Source organism: Tenrec ecaudatus, chromosome 16 (genome assembly GCF_050624435.1).
Source record: "Tenrec ecaudatus isolate mTenEca1 chromosome 16, mTenEca1.hap1, whole genome shotgun sequence".
Classification (NCBI taxonomy): domain Eukaryota; kingdom Metazoa; phylum Chordata; class Mammalia; order Afrosoricida; family Tenrecidae; genus Tenrec; species Tenrec ecaudatus.
Window position 1 is genome coordinate 112,960,342 of NC_134545.1, and position 25,829 is coordinate 112,986,170.

Here is a 25,829-nt window from a genome sequence, read left to right on the forward strand (position 1 = left end):
TGTATGTTCTTTGTGCTGTACAATAATTATTGTTATCCTTCTCCAAATTGTTCCACCACCATTAAATAGAATTAAATGCCCCTAAGTAAAAACTCTTTCTCCTTCACCCATGGTAACCATAGGTCAAGTTTGGTTTCTTTCTTCCTTTTTTTAAGTAGTGTTCTTGATATATTACTCACATATCATTCACTTCCATAGTTAAACCGCTTCTAAAAAGAGTCTTATAGTCATCATAACAATCAGATCTAATGCTCTCTTCCCTGCCACATCCACCGATTGTCCCCACCCCCCAACTTTCCCGATAGATCACAGCAGCAGTTACATTGTCTCTATGCACCCACTCTTTCTGTACTCCCTAAACTGGGAAGCCTAACAGAAACAATTTTTAAAAGGAACCAGAAGGAAGAAAACAATAACCATACACAATCCTTTCCTCCACTTAAAAAAATTTCTTTTGGTGGATAAACAGAAAGAGCAACCTCACATCAAGAACAAAACAACAACCAAAACCCCAAGCAACAACACTTACTAATGCTTACATAGAACCCAAAGGGAGACTATGCCTAGCACTGTGTTCCTATTTGGACACTTTCGATGTACTTTCTATCCAGCATTTAGTGACTTAGGCTGTGTGCTGTAGACCACTGGGGTTGCAGATGCTGTTCTTTTGAGGTGCACAATATCTATCACAGTCCACACCAGAAGAACTTGATTTGCAAACCTCACTGAGCGAACTGAACTTTACCCCAAACTCACCATAGAACTTGGTCTTAAGTCTGACACTCCCTGGCGTTCAAAAAAAGCAGATGACATCTATCCCAAGGTTATAGCACTGGTGGTTGTTTGATTTTGGTTCTGATATCTTGCCTTGAGAGTGACCAATGATGGCAGTGGGTTTGGGGGCATCCTGGTTTTAGTGCAAACCTGTGCTAGACTCTAACATACCTCAGCAATGTCCAACCATGGAGAACAACAGATGGAAGAAGAGAAGAGACTGGAGCAGAGGGACGGTCTCTCCTGGCTGGTGGGGCCCCCTAGACTTCCTTGCATTTCTCCTCCATATCGTATCAGCACCAGCCAGCAAACCCCTCACCCCACTCATCCCTCCCATCACAGTCACGGAAAAGCTCACAGGAGCAGCGTGAGCTTGATCTCTCTCCTGCTGAGCTTGGCAATGAGTCATGCCAAGAAGCCACCAGCTCAGAACGTCCAGCGGGTCTTCTGCTCCCACGTCCCCACACAGTATCAGGATCCAGCAGCAACGCTTGGGCACCAGGCTCACCACCTGGTCCAGAGTGCTGGAGGTGGTCCTCCTATCTTTCTTCTGAAAATCACACACGTTCCATTTCACCAGCCCGTGGGGCTTGTGTTGAAGATGCTCCTGTCAGCACTAACCTACACCACAGAAGCAGAGCCCACCCCTCCCCCCAGCCAGCACCGTGGTGACCGCCCTCAGTGTGCACAGAAACTGTGTGGTCTGACGTGTTCCTCTGGAAAGCAGGAACTCCAGTAGATGTGTTCTCCCAGGGTGCCACGGGCCTGTTATCTTGTTCTGGCCGAGCTCTCCCTGAGAACAAGGCTTCTGCTTCCGTGATCCTCCTGCTCGGAAGTCCAACACAGGACCGGCTTCCTTCCCGCCACTAACAGCAAAGTGCTGCCATGACTGCGTCTTCCACACCAACAGCACATACACCGATCCTAAAATTCAGTGGAATTCCCATGCATCCATGCATTCTGGGTAGAACTCATAGTTCAATGAAGAGGAACACTCGATATAATAGAAAACTGAACTCTAATTGACATTGGAATGATATGATATATGTCATAAATACAAAGTAATACACTGTAGATTAACCTCAGAAGTATCCCTGGGAGACACCCATCGCATCTTAAAGCTGATCAATACCAAGTTTTCATACTGTCCTTTATAAGTGGATTTTCCAGGTAGGAAAATTACATTGCTAATTGGTTATTTTCAAAGTGACTAACACATTTATTATCCTACTAATTATTTTACAGCTCTAAGCAAAGATGATGAGGTGTCAGCTTTCAGTAGGAAATAATTAGCAGTTAGTCAGGTGCGTGGTTATCTCTCAGGAAGATAAAGGTGGCCCCATGAATCTAATACTGTGGAGTCCCGGGGACTGCCGAGTGGACGTTGGGACATCACCAGAGAGCCATTAGTCCTTCATCACCCAACTGCAGGTCACAGCCACTCATGAGCCATTTTCTTCTAAGGTATTTCTGCTGGCACGAAGCACTGGGTCTCCCCAAGGGAACGTGTGTGTGCAGTTAGGCATCAGGGAAGAAAGACGGGGGTGAGCCAAGTGGACCTCTCAAGGGCCACCACCTGCTTTGTGAAACACTGCTCCCCTTGCTGCCCATAGTGTGTTCTCCATGGTCATGGTTCACAGCAAATCTGACGCCAGGTGTGCGAGACCCAGAGCAAGAAGACTCCCAAGGGTGCAGTCGCTTCCATGGTCACATCAAACGGCCAGGGCTCCCTCTACATAAAAACCAAAGTTACCTCTGCCTGCAGTGCCATGACTGAGGCCACGCTGGAGCACCTGGCAAGGTGAGGAAAGGGCTCTGTGTCCTGTATTAAGAGTCATGAATGTGTACTCATTCCAAGGAGCAAGCCCCTCATTGGGTAGGTGGCCATGGCCGGTGGTTGGGTAGACTTGTCTTGGGGATTTTGCTGGAGCACTTCAGGAGATAGGAAAAAGCTTTTGATGTGAGCTGCTTTTAAACCTTGTGCTGTGCCTTCCCCCCGCTGTGTGACAAGCAGACAGCCATCCTTGAAGCCCAAGCTCACCATATGCCGGAGAATAGAAATAGCTTTCTGTGAGCACTTCCGATGCTTAGTGAGGGAGTCTGTGTTTCAATGTTAAAGAAAAGGTGGACAAGGGAAAGAATCCATGTAGGTTCTGCAGTGCAGGGTGCCTGGTAGCAGGGAGTGGGGGCCTAGGTGCAGGGAGGGAGAGCATGACTACATGGCTCGCTCCTGTGTGTGTGTGTGTGTGTGTGTGTGTGTGTGTGTGTGTGTCCCTCTGTGCTTTTCTCTGTGTCTGCCTCTCTGTTGCTGTCTTTTTCTTTGGTGTCTGCAAGAAATACACCCCAGAATGTCCATGGCAGGCCCTCATCTGTAGAAAAGGAGGCATTTTGTTTTCAGGGAGAGCTCATGAAGGGGCTGGGTCAAGACTGCACAAAGCACAGTGGAGGGATTGCATTAATAATTCAAGAACTGGCAGGACTGGGTTTCGGTCATGGACCCTCCTCCTCAAGGTGGGGGAGGTAGGGCTCGTTCCCTAAACAGAGCCACCCACCAGAGCTTGCAGTTTCTTCTTCCGGCTTCCATAGTTTCATAGCTCTGCAACAGGCCCCCACACCCCCTTTGCCCCCAGATTGTCCCTATCCCTGGGTGGCTCCTGCTGTCATCTGCAGTCTTCTCACATTCCCGCGGGGCCCCCAGGATCAGTACGGACTCCTCTGTCCCAGACAGACAGTGCTCAGTTTGTACCCGGCTGTCTTTGGGAAGCATGCAAGGGAGCAGGAGTGGACTCCACCTGCAGACACCGAACCTGTGTGACACCACAGGTAGGCCGTTGTACATGGCACATTCACCACCACATGGGTACTTCTGTCAGCAGAGTGGGCTGCCCGAGAAGCATGGTGAGATTTGAATGTAGACACACAGCAGACACTTTTAGACCAGCATTTTTCTGAACTGCTTGTTCCTGTTTGGGGCATGCTTACATTGCATCTGGGATTCAGAGTCATCTGGGCAACCGCATTTTTGTTTTCTGGATCCAGTTGTGCTCATCTGTGCACAGCGCAGGGTGAGCAAGTAAGAAGTCATTGTGTCGGTGGAACCATTAGATTGGCCATTTTCCCAGCACAATGCAAGCCCCGTGTGTCCTGTGTAGAAAGCAAGTGGGGTGTGTGTCTGGAGGCCTCCTGGGCCCGTGGCAGGAGACTGACCCAGTATCATGTTGCAGCATGACTCATTCCACGACAAGTTAGACCAACTGAACAGAGGCGTCATCCCAGAAAAGGCTGCTGTGGATCGAGTTGCATCCCCACAACATGTGGGGTGAATCATAACCTCGCTTTCGGTAAGTGGCGCAGCATGTGGGCCTGGCCTCTTGGTGGTGTCCAGGAGACAACACGATGAGTTTATGGTGTCCTTTAAGTCAATCTCTTTTGAGATGGAAGAGTTTACACAAGCACAAACAAACAGTGGATGTGGGGAAGTTGGCTGCCAAGCCTCAGGGAGCCCTCCAGGAACTGGGAAGCAGCCTTCTTCCCCAGCCAGCGGAGAAAGAAGGCCCAGATAGTCAGCACCCTGACTGGACTTCCAGCCCCTTAAGCTGGGAGAAAGTAGCACCTGTTTGCTCTCGCCACCTCTGTGGTCTTTCTGCTCTAGCAGCCCTGGATATTAAGGCAAGTCCTCCAGCCATCATCTGTCTGCACCCCTCATTACTCTTTGCCCTGGTCTGCATTCTGGGGTGGGGGCAGGGGCATCATCCTTCTTGGAACACTGGCACAAACACAAGCAGGTTTAAGGACCGGAGTTCATGCCACTGGGGCTGAGGGAAAAGGCAGCTGCTCAGAGGGTCCTTATCCTCTGGGGCCTAGGGTCTGCTTCCCCGCCCTTCCCACAAAGCTTCCTAAAGTCATTCTGGGAGCTGCTGTCACCCACAGTCTGTGCTAGTGCCTCAAAGGACCAGGCTGTGGCTACACTGGAAGCATCCTGGTTTGTGACTGCATCACACAGAGAGAGCAACAGACTGCTTCCAGTGTGACCAGGATCTTCATTCCTTCCTGTGAGTGTTCTGGAAACATGAGCCAGCTTTCGGTGAGATGGGCAGGAACTATTCACCCTGCACACTCTCTCAGGCCACCGGGAGCTGTATTGGAGTCTAATCGAGATGCCACACTAGCCTTCAAATGAATACCCAGTTGAGTCAGCCAACTGACAGAACCACCCTGCCCCTTTAATGCCTGCGCAGAACCATACCTCCATTACCTGAGTGTCCCTGTGCCTAGGGAGCTGGGTGCTGCTCTGCACCCACTGATGTGAGCTCAGTCAGCTTCCTCTCCTCTTTGTCAGCAGTTCATCTGGTCAGGAGGATGTTGGTTCCAGATTGTCTTTCAAGAGGCTCCTGGCCAGCTGCCAGGAATTTGGGACCCTCGGGTGGTGTTGAGGACAGCATGGAGGCAGCAGGCTGCAGCCTGCTCTCCAGGAAGTCCCCAGCCTTCTGGAGCACCAATGTTCATGAACACACATGTCAGCTTCTGGGCATGCCTCTTCAAAGCTCCCTCTACCATATCCTCCTGTGGCTGAAGCCCTGCTGCTCCCAGGACTTCCTCGCTGGCTGGTGGCTGGAGGAGCCCCTGTACTCCTGCTTATGGCATGGCCTCACTGCCTCTGTGGCGAGGGGCAAGGGTGGTTCTTGGAGACTCTCTGCCCTGACCACTCTCTGGCACCTGCGGCAGGCAGCTCACTTGCTTGTTCTGTGAGGGACAGGTGCTTTTTCCTTGAAAGGCAGTCTCCATTTTCCTCCCTCCCTTCCCCAGTCCCAGTGCCCCTCACCCTACTAACCTCACTTTCCCTCCAGGTATCCTAGGGCCTGTAATGTGTCTGGTACCTGCACACACTAGCCACACTGTCTTCGCTGTGGCTCTTGGGTAAGGTGGAGAAAGGTCGCTGCCACATGATACCCTTCTCTTTGGAGATGGTGGGGCCAGATCACGATCTAGTACCCATAGATGTAGGGGCCGTGAGCATTCTCAGTGCTGACCTGTCACTGTACACCTGCCTTCCCCTGCTTGTGTTTTCTCTTAATGAAGGAGACAAGAACTCAAGCGGGGTCTTGACGACCCCCACAACATCCCTCCAGGGCCTCTCACTTACTGAAGCGGCCCCCTTTGTGTTTCTCAGCTAGAGACCAATCCATCAGCTCCTGCCTAGAACGTGGCCCTCAGTGAGGGACCCAGCAGATGCAGCCCAACTGTCTCCCATGGCCATGGGGAATCACACGGTGAGCGTGTTCGTCCTACAGAGCTTCACACAGGACCCGTGGCTGCAGGGGACCCTCTTCTGCCTCTTTTTCACCCTGTTTACAGTGGCTCTGGCAGGGAATGGCCTGATCATTGCAGCCATCCAGTGCAGCCCTAACCTGCACACCCCCATGTACTTCTTCCTGGTCAACCTGGCTGTGCTGGACATGGTCTGCACCTCATCCATCCTGCCCAAGGTGCTGCAGAGCCTGGTTGCAGACAGCACCATCTCCTTTGGAGGCTGCCTCAGCCAGATGTTTTTCTTCACCTGGTCGCTGAGCTCTGAGCTGCTGCTCTTCACTGCCATGGCCTATGACCGCTTCCTGGCCATCTGCCGACCCCTGCACTATGGCTCCCTCATGAGCGGCAGAGTCTGTTTGGCCCTGGCAGCCTTTGTGTGGTCCACAGGCATGTTCAATGCCTTTCTGCTGACTGGCCTGGTCCTGCGGCTGACCTTCTGCGGCCCCAACCTCATTGCTCATTTCTTCTGTGAGATCCCGCCTGTGCTGCGGCTGTCCTGCAGCCCGACCTTCCTCAATGACGTGCTGACCATCACTGCGGACATGTTCCTGTCGGGCCTGAACTTCCTGCTGACCATGGTGTCCTATGGCTGCATCATCTCCAGTATCCTGCGCATCCGCTCAGCCGAGGGCAAGCGCCGAGCCTTCTCCACCTGCTCCTCCCACCTGGTTGTGGTCACCTTGTACTACTCCACTGTGCTCTACACCTACATCCGACCGGTCCTGGGCTCTGCTGGGCTCTTGGACAAGGCTGTCGCTGTCCTCTACACCATCGTGACACCTACTCTGAATCCCCTCATCTACACGCTGAGGAACAAGGAGTTTAAAGCTGCCCTTAAGAAACTCTTCCCTTGTTCTACTAATTGACTAATCCTAGAAGAAAGACTCATTCAAAGGACTGGCGTTTCCCCAGGGAGAACCCTCAGCCAATTAGTGACTTGTCCTCACAAGCAGGACATTGGGAGATCAGGGCTCTCATCCATAAGGCTCTTGGAATTTAGAGGACATTAGATTGTGTTTAATATGTCATTTATTATTTGTATAAATTTTCTAAAGTTCTAGTAAATCCTAAGCACTGCCCACACCACTAATAAATTAAAATATGCATTTTGTATGTTACATTTTCTTAGACATTGAAATATATCTAAGACTCATTTAACCAAATTTCATATGTTGATTACAAAAAAATATTTAGGCTTCTTTTATTTTTTGTTTTGAAGAAAGGAGTAATTTATTACTAAAAAACTGCTGGTACTTTCTTCACAATTTGTACCATTTGTGCAAATACACTATTTAATAAATGTTCAATGGATATTTACATAGTACAGATAAAGGGAAAATATTTCTTTTCTTTTCTGAATGTAACAGTTGCATGCCAACCAAGAGTATGGTTCTAGTCAACTACACCATAACATATTTCTCTATGCCATAGCGTAATACAAGATGACGCTGTGTCAATTAAGTCATCAATAGTATCAACAAGAAGCTCGATGCCACCTTTCCCTCTATGTGGTGGTCAGTCTCTTTCCGGAGGATGACATCCACATCTGTGCTGAGAGCTTGGTCAGCAAGCTGCAGGAGGTCTGCTGGAGAACCAGGTCATCCTTCACACCGTGGAGCAAGCGTCTGGGCAGTCACAGGGAGGGGGCTCTGTGGCAAGCAGTGGGGCCCTGTTTCTTTAAGGAAACTGTCCTGAAGGCAACAGGCTCCTTCTTCACTGTGCTTCGTTGGTATTGACCACTCGCCTTTCATCTCTATATCCTTTTTTGCCTCAATAGAAAGCTAATTAAAGCTTGTCACAAAACGATGTGCAGGGAAGCAGCAAAGCCCACACGGAAGAAACACACCAGCCTGTGCGATCACGAGGTGTTGGAGGGATCAGGTATCAGGCATCATCAGAACAAAAAATCTTATCATAGTGAATGCGGTGGGAAGTGCGGAGTGGAGACCCAAAGCCCATTTGTAGGTCACTGGACATCCCCTTACAGAAGGGTCTCGGGGAGGAGACAAGCCAGTCAATGTCCGATGTAGCAATTATGAAACATACAACTTTCCTCTAGTTCCTAAATGCTTCCTCATCCCCCACTGTCATAATCCCAATTCTACCTTACAAATTTGGCTAGACCAGAGGATGTCCACTGGTACAGATAGGAACTGGAAATGCAGGGAATCCAGGGCGGATGATCCCTTCAGGACCAGTGGTGTGAGTAGCAATACTGTGAGGGTAGCAGGAGGGTGGGTTGGAAAGGGGGAACCGATTACAAGAGTCTACACTTGACCTCCTCCCTGGGGGACAGACAACAGAAAAGTGGGTGAAGGGAGACATCGTACAGGGCAAATATGACAAACTAATAATTTATAAATTATCAAGGGTTCATGAGGGAGGGGAGGGAGGGGAAAAATGAGGAGCTGAATCCAGGGGCTTAGGTGGAGAACAAATGTTTTGAGAATGATGAGGGAAATTAATGTACAAATGTGCTTTGTATAAGCCCCTAATGAAATAATTTAAAAACCCACAAAACTATTCGCAGCAGTAGCCACACCAGTAAGAAGCGGCCACCATTTCTGGCTGGGCCCTGGGAGTATGGATCCCAGACCATCCACCCGGGCTACATCCAGCAAGCCTTTGTGGCCCATCAGCTAACTCATCAAATGCAGAAAGAGCATCTTCCCTCCACCTCCCTACTATGAAATCCCTCTGAAACGCCATCTGATTGTCTAAGTCCCACGTCATCAAACCGTATACAGGCGTGAGTGACGTAGAGATGGACAAAACCCCTCACCGCCTGAGCTTTTGTGCAAACTTCCTCACGCCACAACCTTTTCATGCAGGTCCTCAAGTAGTGGTGACCCCAACCATAAAATGATTTTTGTTGCTACTTCATAGCTGTAATTTTGCTACTATTATGAATCATAATGTAAATCGTATTATGCATCTGATGTGCACGGTGTATTTTCATTATTATGAATTGAACATAGTTAAAGCATAGTGGTTAATCACAAAGCAATATGTAATTAGATGTTGAGAAATATTTGTGTGTTCTGATGGTCTTATGAGAGCCCTGTGAAAGGTTCATTTGACCCCCAAAGGGGTCGTGACCCACAGGCTGAGAACAGCTGCTTTGGAGCGTCAGCGATGAAGAGAATGCCTGGACTTTTGCCTTTCAGCTGCGTATAAGCCAGGCCTGGAAGTTCTGTTAGATTATGGAAAGAGAGTGATGCCCTGCCTGCAAGCCAGAAATCCAGTGGTCAGGACCCACAGCACCCTGACGACGGCCAGGGGAGCCCTGGAGGGCGGTCCAGCGTGTCTCATGGGGTTGCTATCACTCAATGGTACTTAATAGACTGATTATCGAAGTTTGAACATGTTAACTCCAAACCAAATATGTATCTGGGGAGCCAACATGACGCCCATTCTGGCTTCCGTGCTAGGAAGGTGCTGAGGCCTCCCCGGGGACGGAAAGAAACAGCCGCCCAAGCCCATCTCTGACAGTGCCCAAGCCGTCAATGCAGTGGTCCCCAGGCCGCCATCTTCCCAGCTGCCCCAGCACCTGGACCATTTTAGAGTCTTTAAAACGTCTCAGATGCCTTGAAACATAGTCAAATGATCAGAATGATGACAGCATTTATATGATCTCTATTATTTTAATGATATTATCAAAATCTTGGTGGTATAGACTCAATTGCTTTTAGCTTTTTCAGTTATCACTTTATATTTTCCTAAATCTTCCTTGTTGACCATCCCTGAAAGACAAAGAATAATTTTAAACCAGAGATGCTTACCATGCGTGTCTAGTCTCTCTCTTTCCCACAAGACAATGAGCTATTTCCAAGGGCTGTTGCTTCATGTGAACATATTCGAGGTCAAACTCAGGGTGTGGTATCCCCCATATCAGTCTGAGGACGCAACTACCCCCAGGGCAGGAGGGACAGCCCTGAAAATGTTCCTTCATCCATGGTAATGAGTTTGCTTTAACTTCACCTTAAAAGTTACTGCTTTCATCATTGCTACAGTGCACCCTGACTGGCTCATCTCCTCCCCATGACCCTTCTATAAGGGCATGTCCAGTTACCCACAGATGGGCTTTGGTTGGGTCCACACTCCACACTCCCCCTCATTCACAATTATATGATGTCTTGTTCTTTGATGCCTGATACCTGATCCCTTCGACACCTCATGATCACACAGGCTGGTGTGCTTCTTCCATGTGGACTTTGTTGCTTCTGAGCTAGATGCCCGCTTGTTTACCTTCAAGCCTTTAAGACCCCAGACGCTATATCTTCTGATAGACTGGCTCCATCAGCTTTCTACACCACGTTTGCTTATGTCCCCTCTTTGTCTTCACAGGATGCTGTGTAGCAACGATGAAACATACAACTTTCCTCTAGTTCTTAAATGCCTCCCGCCTCTGATCATGATCCCAATTTTACCTTGCAAATCCAGCTAGATCAGAGGATGGACACTGGTACAGATGGGAACTGGAAACACAGGGAACCCAGGACACATTTTCCCTTCAGGACCAGTGCTGAGAGTGGTGATACTGGAGGGTGGAGGGAGGGTGGGGTGGAAAAGGGGAACTGATTACAAGCATCTGCATATAGCCTCCTCCTGTGAGAACAGTCAACAGAAAAGTGGGTGAAGGGAGACATAGGTCAGTGTAAGATATGACAAAACAATAATAATTTATAAATTATGGGTTCATGATGGAGGGGGAGTGGGGAAGGAGGGGAAAATGAGGAGTTGATACCAAGTAGAAAGCAAATGTTTTGAGAACGATGAGGGCAACAAATGTACAAATGTGCTTGACATACAATGAATGGATGTATGGATTGCGATGAGTTGTACGAACTCCCAATAAAATGAATTTTTTAAAAGTTAGTGCTTTCACTGTATTAGGATGTATATGCGATTTGAAACATTTTATTCAACATTTATACTTGATTTTTGTCGGGAGCCATGAGGCCCAGCCATAACCTTGCCTGTCCGGAGCCATGAGGCCATTGTCTTGATCTTTATTGCCTGAGCTCTGTAACTTTCCACAGGAACTGTTTTTTCTGCGGTCACTGTTCTCAGGGAAACACCTGCGACCTGTTTCCCTTTCCCTGGCCTATATAAGCGGTAGCCTTTTACTCAATAAACAAGACTTGATCAGACTGCTGTCTTGTCTCCGTTTCTCGTGTCTCTTGTCCCCCCAATTCCCACTCCCTCCTCCAAGGTCTGCGTTGAAGTTCCCGTGGGTCGGGACAAATTTTCAGTTTCTCTCACAAACTTTAATTACCTTTACTTTCCCATTGTGAAGTTTTTTGAACTGCAGAATATTTTCCTATGTCTCCAGAGACAGACTCGTTGGCGGGGACCTGGCATGACCTGCATTACCAGTCAAGTGAAATACAAGGCAAACATTTCTACCTGCATGAGATAGCTTTTGTGTCCCAGGGAATTGTCCAATCAATCTAAGTTGTTAAATTTTCAGATTAAAGCTTTTAGTAATATTCCCTCATCATTTATTTATTTATGGCCATTTAAATTTTATTTTTTGTTAAAAGATCATTTTATTGGGGCTCTTGTAACTCTTATTTCAATGCATACATTGATTGCATCAGGCATGTTTGTACATACGTTGTCATCATTCTTTTTGAGACATTTACTTTCTATTGAACCCTTGGTATCAGTTCCTCTTTTTCCTCCTCTCCCCATGACCCCTTGATAGATTATAAATTATTGTTATGTTCATTTTACACCGACCACTTCTCCCTTCCCCCATATTTTCTGTTGTTCTTCCACCTGGAGGGTGTGTGTATGTGGTTATGAGTCAATCATTGCAATCGGTTCTCTCTTTCTCCCCTCCTCTTCCCCCTTCCTCCTACCCTTCTGGTATTGCCATTCCCATTCCTGTTCCTGGATTCTGTGTGTTGTGGGCTTCCATCTCTTATCTATACCTGTGTACAGACTCCAGGCTAGTCTCAATTGAGAAGCAAAACTGGGAACAAGATAGTGGGGGGTGAGGAAGTCTCAAGGAACCAGAGGAATATTGTGTGTTTCATTGGTGCTTTATTGCACCCTGGTTGACTCATCCATTCCCTGTGGCCCTTCTGTGGTTTGAAATGCTCCATTGTCTACAGATGGGCTTTGGGTCTCTGCTCCAACCTCCCTCGTTCTTAAAAATATGTTTTTGTTTGTTTGTTTCTTTTTTTAAAACATTTTATTAGGGGCTCATACAATTCTTATCACAATCCATACATATACATACATCAATTGTATAAAGCACATCTGTACATTCTTTGCCCTAATCATTTTCTTTTTTTATTCTTTTCTTTTTTTACATTTTATTAGGGGCTCATACAACTCTTATCAAAATCCATACATCTACATACATCAATTGTATAAAGCACATCCGCACATTCCCTGCCCCAATCATTCTCAAAGCATTTGCTCTCCACTTAAGCCCTTTGCTTCAGGTCCTTTTTTTCCCCTCCCTCCCCGCTCCCCTCTCCCTCATGTGCCCTTGGTAATTTATACATTGTTATTTTGTCATATCTTGCCTTATCCGGAGTCTCCCTTCCGCCCCTTCTCTGCCGTCCATCTCCCAGGGAGGAGGTCACATGTGGATCCTTGTAATCAGTTCCCCATTTCCAACCCACTCACCCTCCACTCTCCCAGCATCCCCCCTCACACCCCTTGTCCTGAAGGTATCGTCCACCCTGGATTTCCTGTGCCTCCAGCTCCCATATGCACCAGTGTACAACCTCTGCCTTATCCAGTCCTGCAAGGTAGAATTTGGATCATGGTAGTTGGGGGGAGGAAGCATCCAGGATCTGTGGGAAAGCTGTGTTCTTTGTCGGTACTACATCACACCCTGACTGACCCATCTCCTCTCCTAAACCCCTCTATGAGGGGATATCCAATGGCCAATACATGGGCCTTGGGTCTCCACTCTGCACTTCCCCCTTCATTCACTATGGTATATATACACACATATACACACACACACACATATACATATATATTCCTTTTTTTAATTTTCACAATTTATTGGGGCTCATACAATTCTTTTCACAGTTCATATATATATATATACATCAATTGTATAAAGCACATCTGTACAGTCTTTGCCATAATCATTTTTTTCTCTTTTCTTCTTTTACATTTTATTAGGGACTCCTACAACTCTTACCACAATCCATACATATACATACATCAATTGTATAAAGCACATCCATACATTCCCTGCCCCAATCATTCTCAAGGCATTTGCTCTCCACTTAAGCCCCTTGCATCAGGTCCTCTTTTTTTTCCCCTCCTCCCTCCCCATTCCCCCCTCCCTCATATGCCCTTGGTAATTTATACATCGTTGTTTTGTCATAACTTGCCCTATCCGGAGTCTCCCTTCCCCCCTTCTCTGCTGTTCCTCTCCCAGGGAAGAGGTCACATGTGGATCCTTGTAATCAGTTCCCCCTTTCCAACCCACTCACCCTCCACTCTCCCAGCATCGTCCCTCACACCCTTGGTCCTGAAGGTATCATCCACCCTGGATTCCCTGTACCTCCAACCCTCATATGCACCAGTGTACAGCCTCTGTCCTATCCAGCCCTGCAAGGTAGAATTCGGATCATGGTAGTTGCGGGGAGGAAGCATCCAGGATCCGGGGGAAAGCTGTGTTCTTCATCGATACTACCTCACACCCTAATTAACCCATCTCCTCTCCTAAACCCCTCTATGAGGGGCTCTCCATTGGTCAACACTTGGGCCTTGGGTCTCCACTCTGCACTTCCCCCTTCATTTAATATGATATATATATACATATATATACATACATATATACATATACACATATATACACATACATACACACACTTATATCTTTTTTTTTTTGCATGATGCCTTATACCTGGTCCCTTGGGCACCTCGTGATCGCCCTGGCCGGTGTGCTTCTTCCATGTGGGCTTATTTGCTTCTGAGCTAGATGGCCGCTTGTTCACCTTCAAGCCTTTAAGACCCCAGACACTATCTCTTTTGATAGCCGGGCACCATCAGCTTTCTTCACCACATTTGCTTATGCACCCTTTTGTCTTCAGCGATCCTATCATGGAGGTGTGCAGTCAATGATATGATTTTTTGTTCTTTGATGCCTGGTAACTGATCCCTTTGGGACCACTCGCTCACTCAGGCTGGTGTGTTCTTCCATGTGGACTTTGTTGCTTCTGAGCTAGATGGCCGCTTGTTTATCTTCAAGCCTTTAAGACCCCAGTCACTATCTCTTTTGATAGCCGGGCACCATCAGCTTTCTTCACCACATTTACTTGTTCACACACTTTGGCTCCAGCCGTTGTGTCGGGAGAGTGAGCATCATAGAGTTCCAATTTAATAAAAGAAGGTATTCATGCATTGAGGGAGTGTTTGAGTAGAGGCCCAAGGTCCTTCCGCCACCTTAATACTTGACCTATAAGTATAGACACATAGATCTATTTCCCCATCCTCCTATATATATTTGCATGTACATGTCTTTGTCTAGACCTCTATGAATGCCCTTTGACTCCTAGCTCTTTCCTCCATCTCCCTTGACTTTCCTCCTGCCCTACTACCATGCTTCGTTGCCACCTGGGCTAAAGTATACCTCTTCTCTAAGCAACCTTACCCTTGATCATTTCCCACCAGGCCTGCCACTCCCACTTCTCTACCATTTGGGGTCCCATGTTTTTCCCTTGTCCCTGGGTTTGTTAACACCACTTCCTTACCCCCCCTACCCCCCCACCCCAAGTCCCCCCAAAACTGTCGGTCCCGTTGTTTTTCCTCCAGATAGTTCATCCAGCCTGTCCTATTCAGACAGACATGTGGAGTCACTAACATGCACGAAAACTAGACAGAGGAAAACAAAGCAACAGTATACAACCAGACAACAAAACAACAAAAACAAACCACTGACAAAGAACAGAATAAAACAGTTCACAAGAGAAAAGCTTGTAGTTAGTTCAGGGATCGTTTTCTGGCCCTTAGGAGCGTTTTCCAGTCCAGTCTGTTGGGGCACCACGCCCTGGCCCCGAAGTCCACTTTCAGCATTCCCTGGGGACCTTGCCACTCCATTCCCTTGCTGTTCCGCTGCACTCCCCCAGTGATTTGCCTCGGTGTGGTGGGATCAGGTCAGGTGCAATTCCCACACTGTGTCTCCGGTGCTGTCCCCTGTATCGCCCTTAGTCTCTGAGGGGCATCATGTCTCATAGTGGGGCCAGCCATGTTGTTCTCTCTGTGGACTGGCTGCTCTACTCAGGAACATCATCATCACGGCCTGGTGGGCCAGTCTGTGCTCCACTCTCTCCTCCTGCCCCTTCATCTGCTCCCGTGTGCTCTGATCAAATATGTCCATCTCCCAGAGCTGCAGAGTCAATGTCGTCCTTTGGAAAAAATTCTTTTTGGGGGAGGGGCAGGAATCCACTTAATTTATGGTGCTGGGGCCAGCCTCCCAGACCTCTCCACAGGTTCCCTCCTCCACACCGGGATATTGCGTTCACACCTTGCGACACTGGGTTGAAATCTGGTCCCACTTTCCCTGTGGAGATATAAACAATACCCTCCCCTTGCCTTTTTTTTTTTTTGCATGATACCTTATACCTGGTCCCTTTGGCTCCTCATGATCGCACAGGCTGGTGTGCTTCTTCCATGTGGGCTTTATTGCTTCTGAGCTAGATGGCCGCTTGTTCACCTTCAAGCCTTTAAGACCCCAGACACTATCTCTTTCGATAGCCGGGCACCATCAGCTTTCTCCGCCACATTTGCTTATGCACCTGTTTGTCTTCGGCAATCGTATCATGGAGGTGTGCAGCAATGATATGATTTTTGGTTTTTGATGCCTGATAACTGATCCCTTCGGGACCACGTGATCACACAGGCTGGTGTGTTCTTCCATGTGGGCTTTGTTGCTTCTGAGCTAGATGGCCGCTTGTTTATCTTCAAGCCTTTAAGACCCCAGTCACTATCTCTTTTGATAGCCGGGTACCATCAACTTTCTTCAACACATTTACTTGTTCACCCACTTTGGCTTCAGCAGTTGTGTCGGGAGGGTGAGCATCGTATAGTGCAAATTTAATAAAAGAAAGTATTCATGCAATGAGGGAGTGCTTGAGTAGAGGCCCAAGGTCCCTCCGCCACCTTAATACTAAACCTATAAATATAGACACATAGATCTATTTCCCCATCCTCCTATATATATTTGCATGTACATGTCTTTGTCTAGACCTCCATAAATGCCCCTGACTCCTAGCTCTTTCCTCCATCTCCCTTGACTTTCCTCCTGCCCTACTACCTTGCTCCGTCCCCACCTGGGCTACAGCTATACCTCTTCTCTACACAACCTTACCCTTGATCATTCCCCGCCAGGCCTGCCACTCCCCCCTCACTACCATTTTGGGTTCCATGTTGTACCCTTGTCCCTGTGTTTATTAACACCACTTCCTTACCCCCCTACCCCCACCCCCACCCCAAATCCTCCCGGAACTGTCGGTCCCATTGTTTTTCCTCCAGATAGTTCATCCAGCCTGTCCTATTCAGACAGACCTGTGGAGACACTAACATGCATGAAAACAAGACAGAGGAAAACAAAGCAACAGTATACAACCAGACAACAAAACAACAAAAACAAACCACTGACAAAGAACAAAACACTTCACAAAAGAAAAGCTTGTAGTTCATTCAAGGATCATTTGCTGGCCCTTAGGAGCGTTTTCCAGTCCAGTCTGTTGGGGCACCATGCCCTGGCCCCAAAGTCCACTTTCAGCATTCCCTGGGGACCTTGCCACTCCATTGCCTTGCTGTTCCACTGCACTCCCCCAGTGCTTTGCCTCGGTGTGGTGGGATCAGGTCAGGTGCAATTCCCGCACTGTGTCTCCGGTGCTGTCCCCTGTATCGCCCTTAGTCACTGAAGGGCATCATGTCTCATAGTAGGGCCAGCCATGTTGTTCTCTCTGTTGACTGGCTGCTCTACTCAGGAGCATCATCCTCACGGCCTGGTGGGCCAGTCTGTGCTCCACTCTCTCCTCCTGCCCCTTCATCTTCTCCCGTGTGCTCTGATCAGATATGTCCATCTCCCGGAGCTGCAGAATCAATGTCATCCTTTGAAACAAATTCTTTTCGGGGGAAGGGCAGGAATCCACTTAATTTTTGGTGCTGGGGCCAGCCTCCCAGACCTCTCCACTGGTTCCCTACTCCATGCCGGAATATTGCATTCACACCTTGCGGCACTGGATTGAAGTCTGGTCCCACTTTCCCTGTGGAGATATAAACAATACCCTCCCCTTGGGTGGGTTAGTGCCCCATGCCCCCACTCCCCTTTTCTTCCTTATATTCATCCTTTTATTTTCCTTTCCCCACCTCCTCCACTGTTGTCTGCCATGTGCATCCCTGGTTTGGGTCTGGTCTCTGCCATACTATACAGTCTTCACCCCAAAAATGTTTGCTTTTTCACCTATGCCACTTTTGCATTAAAAAATATGTTTTTAATACTTACCTCAGCGGGCTCATGTTGTACTTGTCCTTTTGTGCCTGACTTACTTCGCTTAGCATGATTTCCTCCAGTTCTTCCCATGCCGCTATGTGCCTCATACGTTCATCACTGCTTTTTAGTGATGCGTAGTACTCCGTTGTATGTATATACCACAGTTTTTTAATCCAATCATCAGTTGATGGAAATTTGGGTTGCTTCCATCTCCTTGCAATTGTGAACTGTGCCGCAATGAACATTGGAGCACAGATGTCTGGTCTTGGTTTGTTTCTTGCCTCTTCTGGGTATATGCCCAGTAGGGGGATTGCTGGGTCATATGGTAACTCTATTTCCATCTGTTTTAGGTATCGCCAGATTGATTTCCATAGTGGCTGTACGTACTTACAGGCCCACCAGCAGTGGATGAGAGTTCCTGTCTCCCCACAGCCCCTCCAACACTTGTTGCTTTCTTATTTTTTGAATTGGGCTACATTTGAGGGTGTCAGGTGGTACCTCACTATTGTTTTAATTTGCATTTCTCTTATGGCTAAAGATCGGGAACATTTTCTCATATGTTTGTTGGCCATTCAGATCTCTGTCCCTGTGAAATTTCTGTTCAAGTCCTTTGCCCACCTTTCAAGTGGGCTATTGGTTTTTTTCTTTTTGAAAGCTAGCAGAGTATTGTAGATTTTAGTAATAAGGCCTTTGTCTGATGTGTCATTGCTAAAGATGTTTTCCCAGTCTGTGGACTCTCTTATTACTCTCTTGGTGAATTCTTTAGATGTACACAAGTGTTTTATCTTCAGTATATCCCATTTGTCAATTTGTGCCTACTCTGTGTTTGTGTCCTTCCCTATTTCTGATAGCCTGTGTATTCCCTGCACCAAAGTTCTCAAGTTGGTCCCAATTCCCTCATTGATGGTCCTAATAGTTTGGGGTTTAACTTTAAGGTCTGTGATCCACCTTGAGTTTATTCTTGTGCATGGAGTGAGATAAGGGTCTTGCTTCATTTTTCTGCATGTGGATATCCATTTTTTCCAGCACCACTTGTTAAAGAGGGCATCAGCTTCCCATTTGATATTTTTGGGGCCCTTATCAAAGATCAGCTGTGTGTATGCTGATGCTTTTATTTCTGGGTTTTCAGTTCTTTTCCATTGGTCTGAGTATCTGTCATTGTACCAATACCATGCAGTTTTGAGAACTGTGGCTGCATACTATGTGCCAAAGTCAGGTAAAGCAAGCCCTCCCACGGTGTCCTTCTTCTTGAGGAGTTCTCTGCTAATTCTGGGCTTCTTCCGTCTCCATATGAAGTTCGTAATCAGTTTTTCCATTTCTTTGAAGAAAGATGATGGTAATTTTATCGGGATGGCATTAAACTTATATAGTGCTTTTGGCAGAACTGACATCTTAACTATGTTAAGTCTCCCAATCCAAGAGCATGGAATATTCTTCCATTTGTTGAGGTCGCTCTTGGTTTCTTGTAATAGTGTTCTATAGTTTTCCCTATATAGATCTTTTGTTTTTTCAGTCAGGTGTATCCCTAGATATTTCAATTTGTGTTTGGCTATTGTGAAGGGTACCACCTTTTTGATCTCTTCTTCTGTGGTCTTATCTGATGTGTATAACAGTCCGACGGACTTCTGTTTGTTGATCTTGTATCCTGCCACTCTGCTAAACTCCTCTATAGCTTCGAGTACTCCCCTTGTTGAACTTTTGGGATTTTCCATATATAAAATCATATCATCTGCAAATAACGATAGTTTCACCTCTTCCTTCCCCAGATGAATACCTTTGATGTCACTTCTTTGCCTTATGCTGTTAGCTAAAACCTCCAGCACGATATTAAATAGGAGTGGGGACAAGGGACATCCTTGTCTGGTCCCCTTTTTCAGTGGGATTGTGTTAGTCTTTTCTCCATTGACTACGACTTTGGCTGTTGGTTTTTCATATATAGCTTGTATTGTCTTCAGCAATTGTCAGAATGCCAATTTGTTAGAACAAAATGTTCTTGTATTGAGGGAGGGTATGAGCAGAAGCCCAAAGTCCATGCCCTACCTCAGTGTATTGCCATATAAATATATGTACCTAGGCCAATACCTCTATTTTTTGTAGACTGGTGTATTTGCATATGTACATACCTGTGCTTATACCTCTATCCATTGTTTTGCTTCCTAGATCTTTCCTGTTTCGTTTTACTTTCCTCCTGCTCCACCATCACGTTCCCCCTATTTCCACCTCTTAATACTTCCTCTCGCTTAGTTTGCTGTCGCTCTGACACCCCCAGGATCTCTACTTCCTCCTTGTTGATTTTAATTCCCTAGTTGTTCCCTGTCTATGGCGTTGTTTGCTCACCGCATCCTTCCCCTGCCACCTTCTCCCACCAAATCCTTCCTGGACCGCCGGTCCTGTTGCTTTCTCAAGATTGCTTCCCGTGCCTCTCTTATATAAGTAGGTAAACAGACAATGACACGGATCAAACAAAAATGAAACAAAAGATTGAAAAAAGAACAGGAGAAAAACATACATAATTCCAGATCTGTCCGCTGACCTTTATGGTATGGGGGGAGCAGGGCACTAACCTACTGGTCCTGGGGGAATTCCAGTAGCTGCCCCACCTAGCCTGAAGTCTATTTTGGGGGGTTATTAGAGGCTTTGTCGCTTTGCTTTGCTCCAGTTGCTGATCTGTTATGTTTCTTTTCTTTTTTTTTTTTTTAACATTTTATTAGGGGCTCATACAACTCTTATCACAATCCATGCATATACATACATCAATTGTATAAAGCACATCTGTACATTCTTTTCCCTAATCATTTTCTGATCTGTTATGTTTCCTTCTTGGTTTTCCCTGTGGTGGGGGTTTCAGACCGCACTACCGCCCCATCATGTGATCCAAGAATCTCCCTCTGTTGCAGTGTGCTCCAGTAAGGGGACAACCAGTCAGGAACTCTTGTCAGTCCTACAGTCCTGTCTGTGTCTTAGCAGCTCCCTGGAGGGACGCTATCTTCCAGGCTTGGTGTGCTGTAGGAAGCATCCCGCTGATCAAGGTGTTTACTAATGGGTGACTATTTAGTCCCCTTCGCCTCTGTGTCTCTGCAGACAAAAGCATTGCAAAATGACTTGTTTGTGACTTTGCTGCTAAAAACATTGAGAGATAACTCAGTTATTTAAGATCTCTTTGAGGCTCTCTTGAATCTTGCATATCCGTGTGATTGTCTTTGAACCTAGTGCTTTTATTATTCTAAGGTTAAGAAACTGTGACTAGTTAAGTAACATTTGCATAGATAAGAGTTTAGGAATGTTTAAGTTCTTTGATGTTTGTTTTGTAACCAATTCCCTTGTGTAAGAAGAGTATAAATACCAAGCTTCAAATATACACGAGACTTCAATCCATCAGATTGGAGTCCTCCCGATCCCATGCTTTGTACATAGCTCTTTCTTTTCTGTTCATCCGCACGCCTCAGTTCGAACCCAGCTTGATGCGGGATAGTTGGTCTAATCCCCCGCAGTGTGCCAACATGGCGTCAAGGCTGGCTGCTCCTTTCTCTTTTTTCCTTCTTGGTTTGCTTCCATGTGGGCGTGCATGCTGGCCCCTCTCCCTAACCTGTAGGCTTAGTGTTGTTCTCTGTGGCACATACTTCTAGGGAGGGGGTCAGTTTGGCTCTGGGTGGGGCCAGCCCTTTAGCCCACTCTTTTCATACATTCCTCCATGTGGTTACGTTGCCCTCATGGTTTGGTGCACTGTGCTGGGGTCTGTATACACACTCCCAATTCTGTGGAGACATAACCAACACTCTCCCTCTGGATGGGTTAGTGCCCTGCTCTCCCCATACCATCATCTCACTTTCACCCCCTTTTGCTCTTTTTTCTTCCTCCCCCGCCCTTTCCCTTCTTTGTGTTGGATTGACATGTACCTCCTTGGGTTTGGTCTAACCTCCACCCACTTGCCTACACCTCAACCCATACATTGTGAGATAAGTGGCTTCTCTTCTGTACCTACTGTGCTGATTATACTTAACTCTGGGGACTCATGTTGTACTTCTCTTTTTGTGATTGGCTGACCTCACGTAGCATAATTTCCTCCAACTCTTCCCATAAAATGACATGTTTCACGTGATCATCAATGCTTTTTAGTGATGCATAGTACTCCATTGTGTGCCAGAGTTTACTGATCTACTTATCTACTGATGGAAATTTAGGTTGTTTCCAATTCTTTGCAATTGTGAATTACGCTGCAATAAACATTGGAGTACAAATGACTGGTCATGGTTTATTTCTTCCCTATTCTCAGTAGAGGAATAGCTGGACCATATGATAGATCAATTTCTATTTTCTTTAAATATTGCTATATAGCTTTCCACAAAGGCTGTACATATCTATAAGACCACCACAGTGGAGGAGAGCTCCTGTCTTGCCACATCCCTTCCAATATTTGTTGCACTCTAATTTTCTGATTTGGGCTAAGCTCAAGGGTGTTAGATAGTATCTCACGGTTGTTTTGGTTTGCATTTCTCTGAGAGCTAATGAACAGAAGCATTTTCTCGTGTATTTATTGGTCATACGAGTCTCTTCCTTAGTGAAACTCCTCTTCAGTTTATTCCCCCACTTCCTCAAGAGGTTAACGGTTTTCTTATTTTTGCAGACCAGGAGGGTATTGTAAATTTTAGTAATAAACCCTTTGTCTATAATGTCATTGCTAAAAATCCTCTCCCAGTCTGTGGGTTGCCTTGTTATCCTCTTATTGAAGTCTTTTGGTACAGACAAGTGTTTTGTCCTTAGTAAATCCCATTTGTCGATTTCAAATTCACCTGTGTGTGTGTACCTTTACCTATTGCAATTAGCCTATGTATGCCCTGGGCCAAGGTTCTTAGGTTTGTTTCAATTCCTTCACTGATGGTTCTGATGGTTTGGGGTTTTACCTCTAGATCTGTGACCCACCTTGAGTTTGTTCTTGTGCATAGGGGAAATAAACATATTGTTTCATTTTTCTACATGTGGATATCCATTGTTTCCAGCACCACTTGTTAAATAGGGCATCTGCCTCCCACTTGATGCTCTGGGGGTCCTTCTCAAAGATCAGTTGTCTATATGCTGATGGTTTTATTTCTGAGTTTTATTTTCTTTTCCATTGATCAAAGTATCTGTCATTATACTAGTACCATTCTGTTTTGACCACTGTGGCTGTGTAGTAGGTGTTAAAGTCAGGTAAAGCAAGCCCTCCGACTGTTCTTCTTGAGGAGTCCTCTGCTAATCCTGGACTTCTTACCTCCCCATATGAAATTGGTGGTCAGTTTTTCAAATTCTTTTAAGAAGATGTTGGTATTTGAATCAAGATAGCGTTAAATTTATAAAGTGCCTTGGGTAAGATTGACATCTTTACTATATTGAGTCTTCCAATCTATGAGCATAGGATATTTTTTGATTTGTGGAAGTCACTTTTGGTTTCCTGTAGTAGGGTCTTGTAGTTTTCCTTGTATAGGTCTTTTGGGTTTTGGTTTTTTGTTGTTCTTAAATGTATACCTAGATATTTCAATTTGTTCTTAACTATTGTGAAGGGTACTGACTTCTTGACCTCTTCTTCCATGGTCTTGTCCAATGTATATAGGAAACTAATCAACTGTTTGTTGATCTGTATCCTGTCAGTCTTCCATATCCCTCTATAACTGTCAGTACTCCTGTTGTGGAACTTTGGGGAGTTTCAATGTATAGAATCATGTCATCTGCATGATAGCAATAGTTTCACCTTCTCCTCAACCAGTTGGATACCTTTAATGTCCTTCCACTGTCTTATGTTGTTACCTAGGACCTCCATTATGATATTGAATAGAAGTGGGGACAAAGGACATCCTTGTCTGGTCCCCTTTTTCAGTAGGATTGACTTTTTCTTTTCTGCATTGACTGTGATGTTGGCTGTTGTCTTTTCATAGATAGCTTGTATTAACCTGAGGAATTGTCCTTCCATTCCTATCTTCTTGAATGTCTTAATTAGGAATGGTGTTGGATGTTGTCAAATGCTTTTTCTGCATCTATTGATATTATCATGTGATTCCTATACTTTTTCTTATCAATGTGGTATATAATGTTGATGGATTTTCAGATGTTAAACCATCCCTGCATCCCTAGGATAAATTCTACCTGATCATGGTGGATGATGCATTTTTTATACCTTTGCATTCTATTGAACAATATCTTTTTTTTAACAATTTATTGGGACTCATTCAATTCTTATCACAGTTCATACATATACATACATCAATTGTATAAAGCACATCTGTACAGTCTTTGCTCTAATCATTTTTTTCTCCTCTTTTCTTTTTTTACATTTTATTAGGGACTCATACAACTCTTATCACCATCCATACATATACATACATCAATTGTATAAAGCACATCCATACATTCCCTGCCCCAATCATTCTCAAGGCATTTGCTCTCCACTTAAGCCCCTTGCATCAGGTCCTCTTTTTTTTCCCCTCCCTCCCTTTTCCCCCCTCCCTCATGTGCCCTTGGTAATTTATACATCCTTATTTTGTCATATCTTGCCCTATCCGGAGTCTCCCTTCCCCCCTTCTCTGCTGTCCCTCTCCCAGGGAAGAGGTCACATGTGGATCCTTGTAATCAGTACCCCCTTTCCAACTCACTCACCCTCCACTCTCCCAGCATCGTCCCTCACACCGTTGGTCCTGAAGGTATCATCCACCCTGGATTCCCTGTACCTCCAGCCCTCATATGTACCAGTGTACAGCCTCTGCCCTATCCAGCCCTGCAAGGTAGAATTTGGATCATGGTAGTTGGGGGGAGGAAGCATCCAGGATCTGTGGGAAAGCTGTGTTCTTCATCGGTACTACCTCGCACCCTAATTAACCCATCTCCTCTCCTAAACGCCTCTATGAGGGGATCTCCATTGACCGACACTTGGGCCTTGGGTCTCCACTCTGCACTTCCCCCTTCATTTAATATGGTATATATATACATATATACATATACACATACATACAAACACTTATATCTTTTTTTTTTTTGCATGATGCCTTATACCTGGTACCTTGGCACTTCGTGATCGCACTGGCCGCTGTGCTTCTTCCATGTGGGCTTTTTTGCTTCTGAGCTAGATGGCCGCTTGTTTATCTTCAAGCCTTTAAGACCCAGTCACTATCTCTTTTGATAGCCAGGCACCATCAGCTTTCTTCACCACATTTACTTGTTCACCCACTTTGGCTCCAGCCGTTGTGTTGGGAGAGTGAGCATCATAGAGTTCCAATTTAATAAAAGAAGGTATTCATGCAATGAGGGAGTGCTTGAGTAGAGGCCCAAGGTCCCTCCGCCACCTTAATACTAAACCTATAAATATAGACACATAGATCTATTTCCCCATCCTCCTATATATATTTGCATGTACATGTCTTTGTCTAGACCTCCATGAATGCCCTTTGACTCCTAGCTCTTTCCTCCATCTCCCTTGACTTTCCTCCTGCCCTACTACCATGCTTCGTTGCCACCTGGGCTAAAGTATACCTCTTCTCTAAGCAACCTTACCCTTCATCATTTCCCACCAGACCTGCCACTCCCCCTTCTCTACCATTTGGGGTCCCATGTTTTTCCCTTGTCCCTGGGTTTGTTAACACCACTTCCTTACCCCCCTACCCCCCCACCCCAAGTCCCCCCGGAACTGTCGGTCCCGTTGTTTTTCCTCCAGATAGTTCATCCAGCCTGTCCTATTCAGACAGACCTGTGGAGACACCAACATGCATGAAAACAAGACAGAGGAAAACAAAGCAACAGTATGCAACCAGACAACAAAACAACAAAAACATACCACTGACAAAGAACAGAACAAAACAGTTCACAAGAGAAAAGCTTGTAGTTAGTTCAGGGATCGTTTGCTGGCCCTTAGGAGCGTTTTCCAGTCCAGTCTGTTGGGGCACCACGCCCTGGCCCCGAAGTCCACTTTCAGCATTCCCTGGGGACCTTGCCACTCCATTGCCTTGCTGTTCCGCTGCACTCCCCCAGTGCTTTGCCTCGGTGTAGTGGGATCAGGTCAGGTGCAATTCCCACACTGTGTCTCCGGTGCTGTCCCCTGTATCGCCCTTAGTCACTGATTGGCATCATTTCTCATAGTGGGGCCAGCCATGTTGTTCTCTCTGTGGACTGGCTGCTCTACTCAGGAACATCATCATCACGGCCTGGTGGGCCAGGCTGTGCTCCACTCTCTCCTCCTGCCCCTTCATCTTCTCCCGTGTGCTCTGATCAGATATGTTCATCTCCCGGAGCTGCAGAG

The 25,829-nt window shown here is 46.3% G+C and overlaps 1 protein-coding gene and 1 pseudogene across 1 annotated transcript; one reads left to right on the forward strand and one right to left on the reverse strand.

Annotated features, from left to right (window-relative positions):
• Nucleotides 1–6,023: 6,023 nt before the first annotated feature.
• On the forward strand, nucleotides 6,024–6,950 carry LOC142429472 (olfactory receptor 13A1-like). Its single transcript, XM_075534569.1, has one exon. It carries the CDS (start codon nucleotides 6,024–6,026, stop codon nucleotides 6,948–6,950), a length of 927 nt encoding a protein of 308 aa, XP_075390684.1.
• A 526-nt stretch (nucleotides 6,951–7,476) lies between these two features.
• On the reverse strand, nucleotides 7,477–8,911 carry LOC142428716 (palmitoyl-protein thioesterase ABHD10, mitochondrial pseudogene; annotated as a pseudogene).
• Between the last annotated feature and the right edge of the window lie 16,918 nt (nucleotides 8,912–25,829).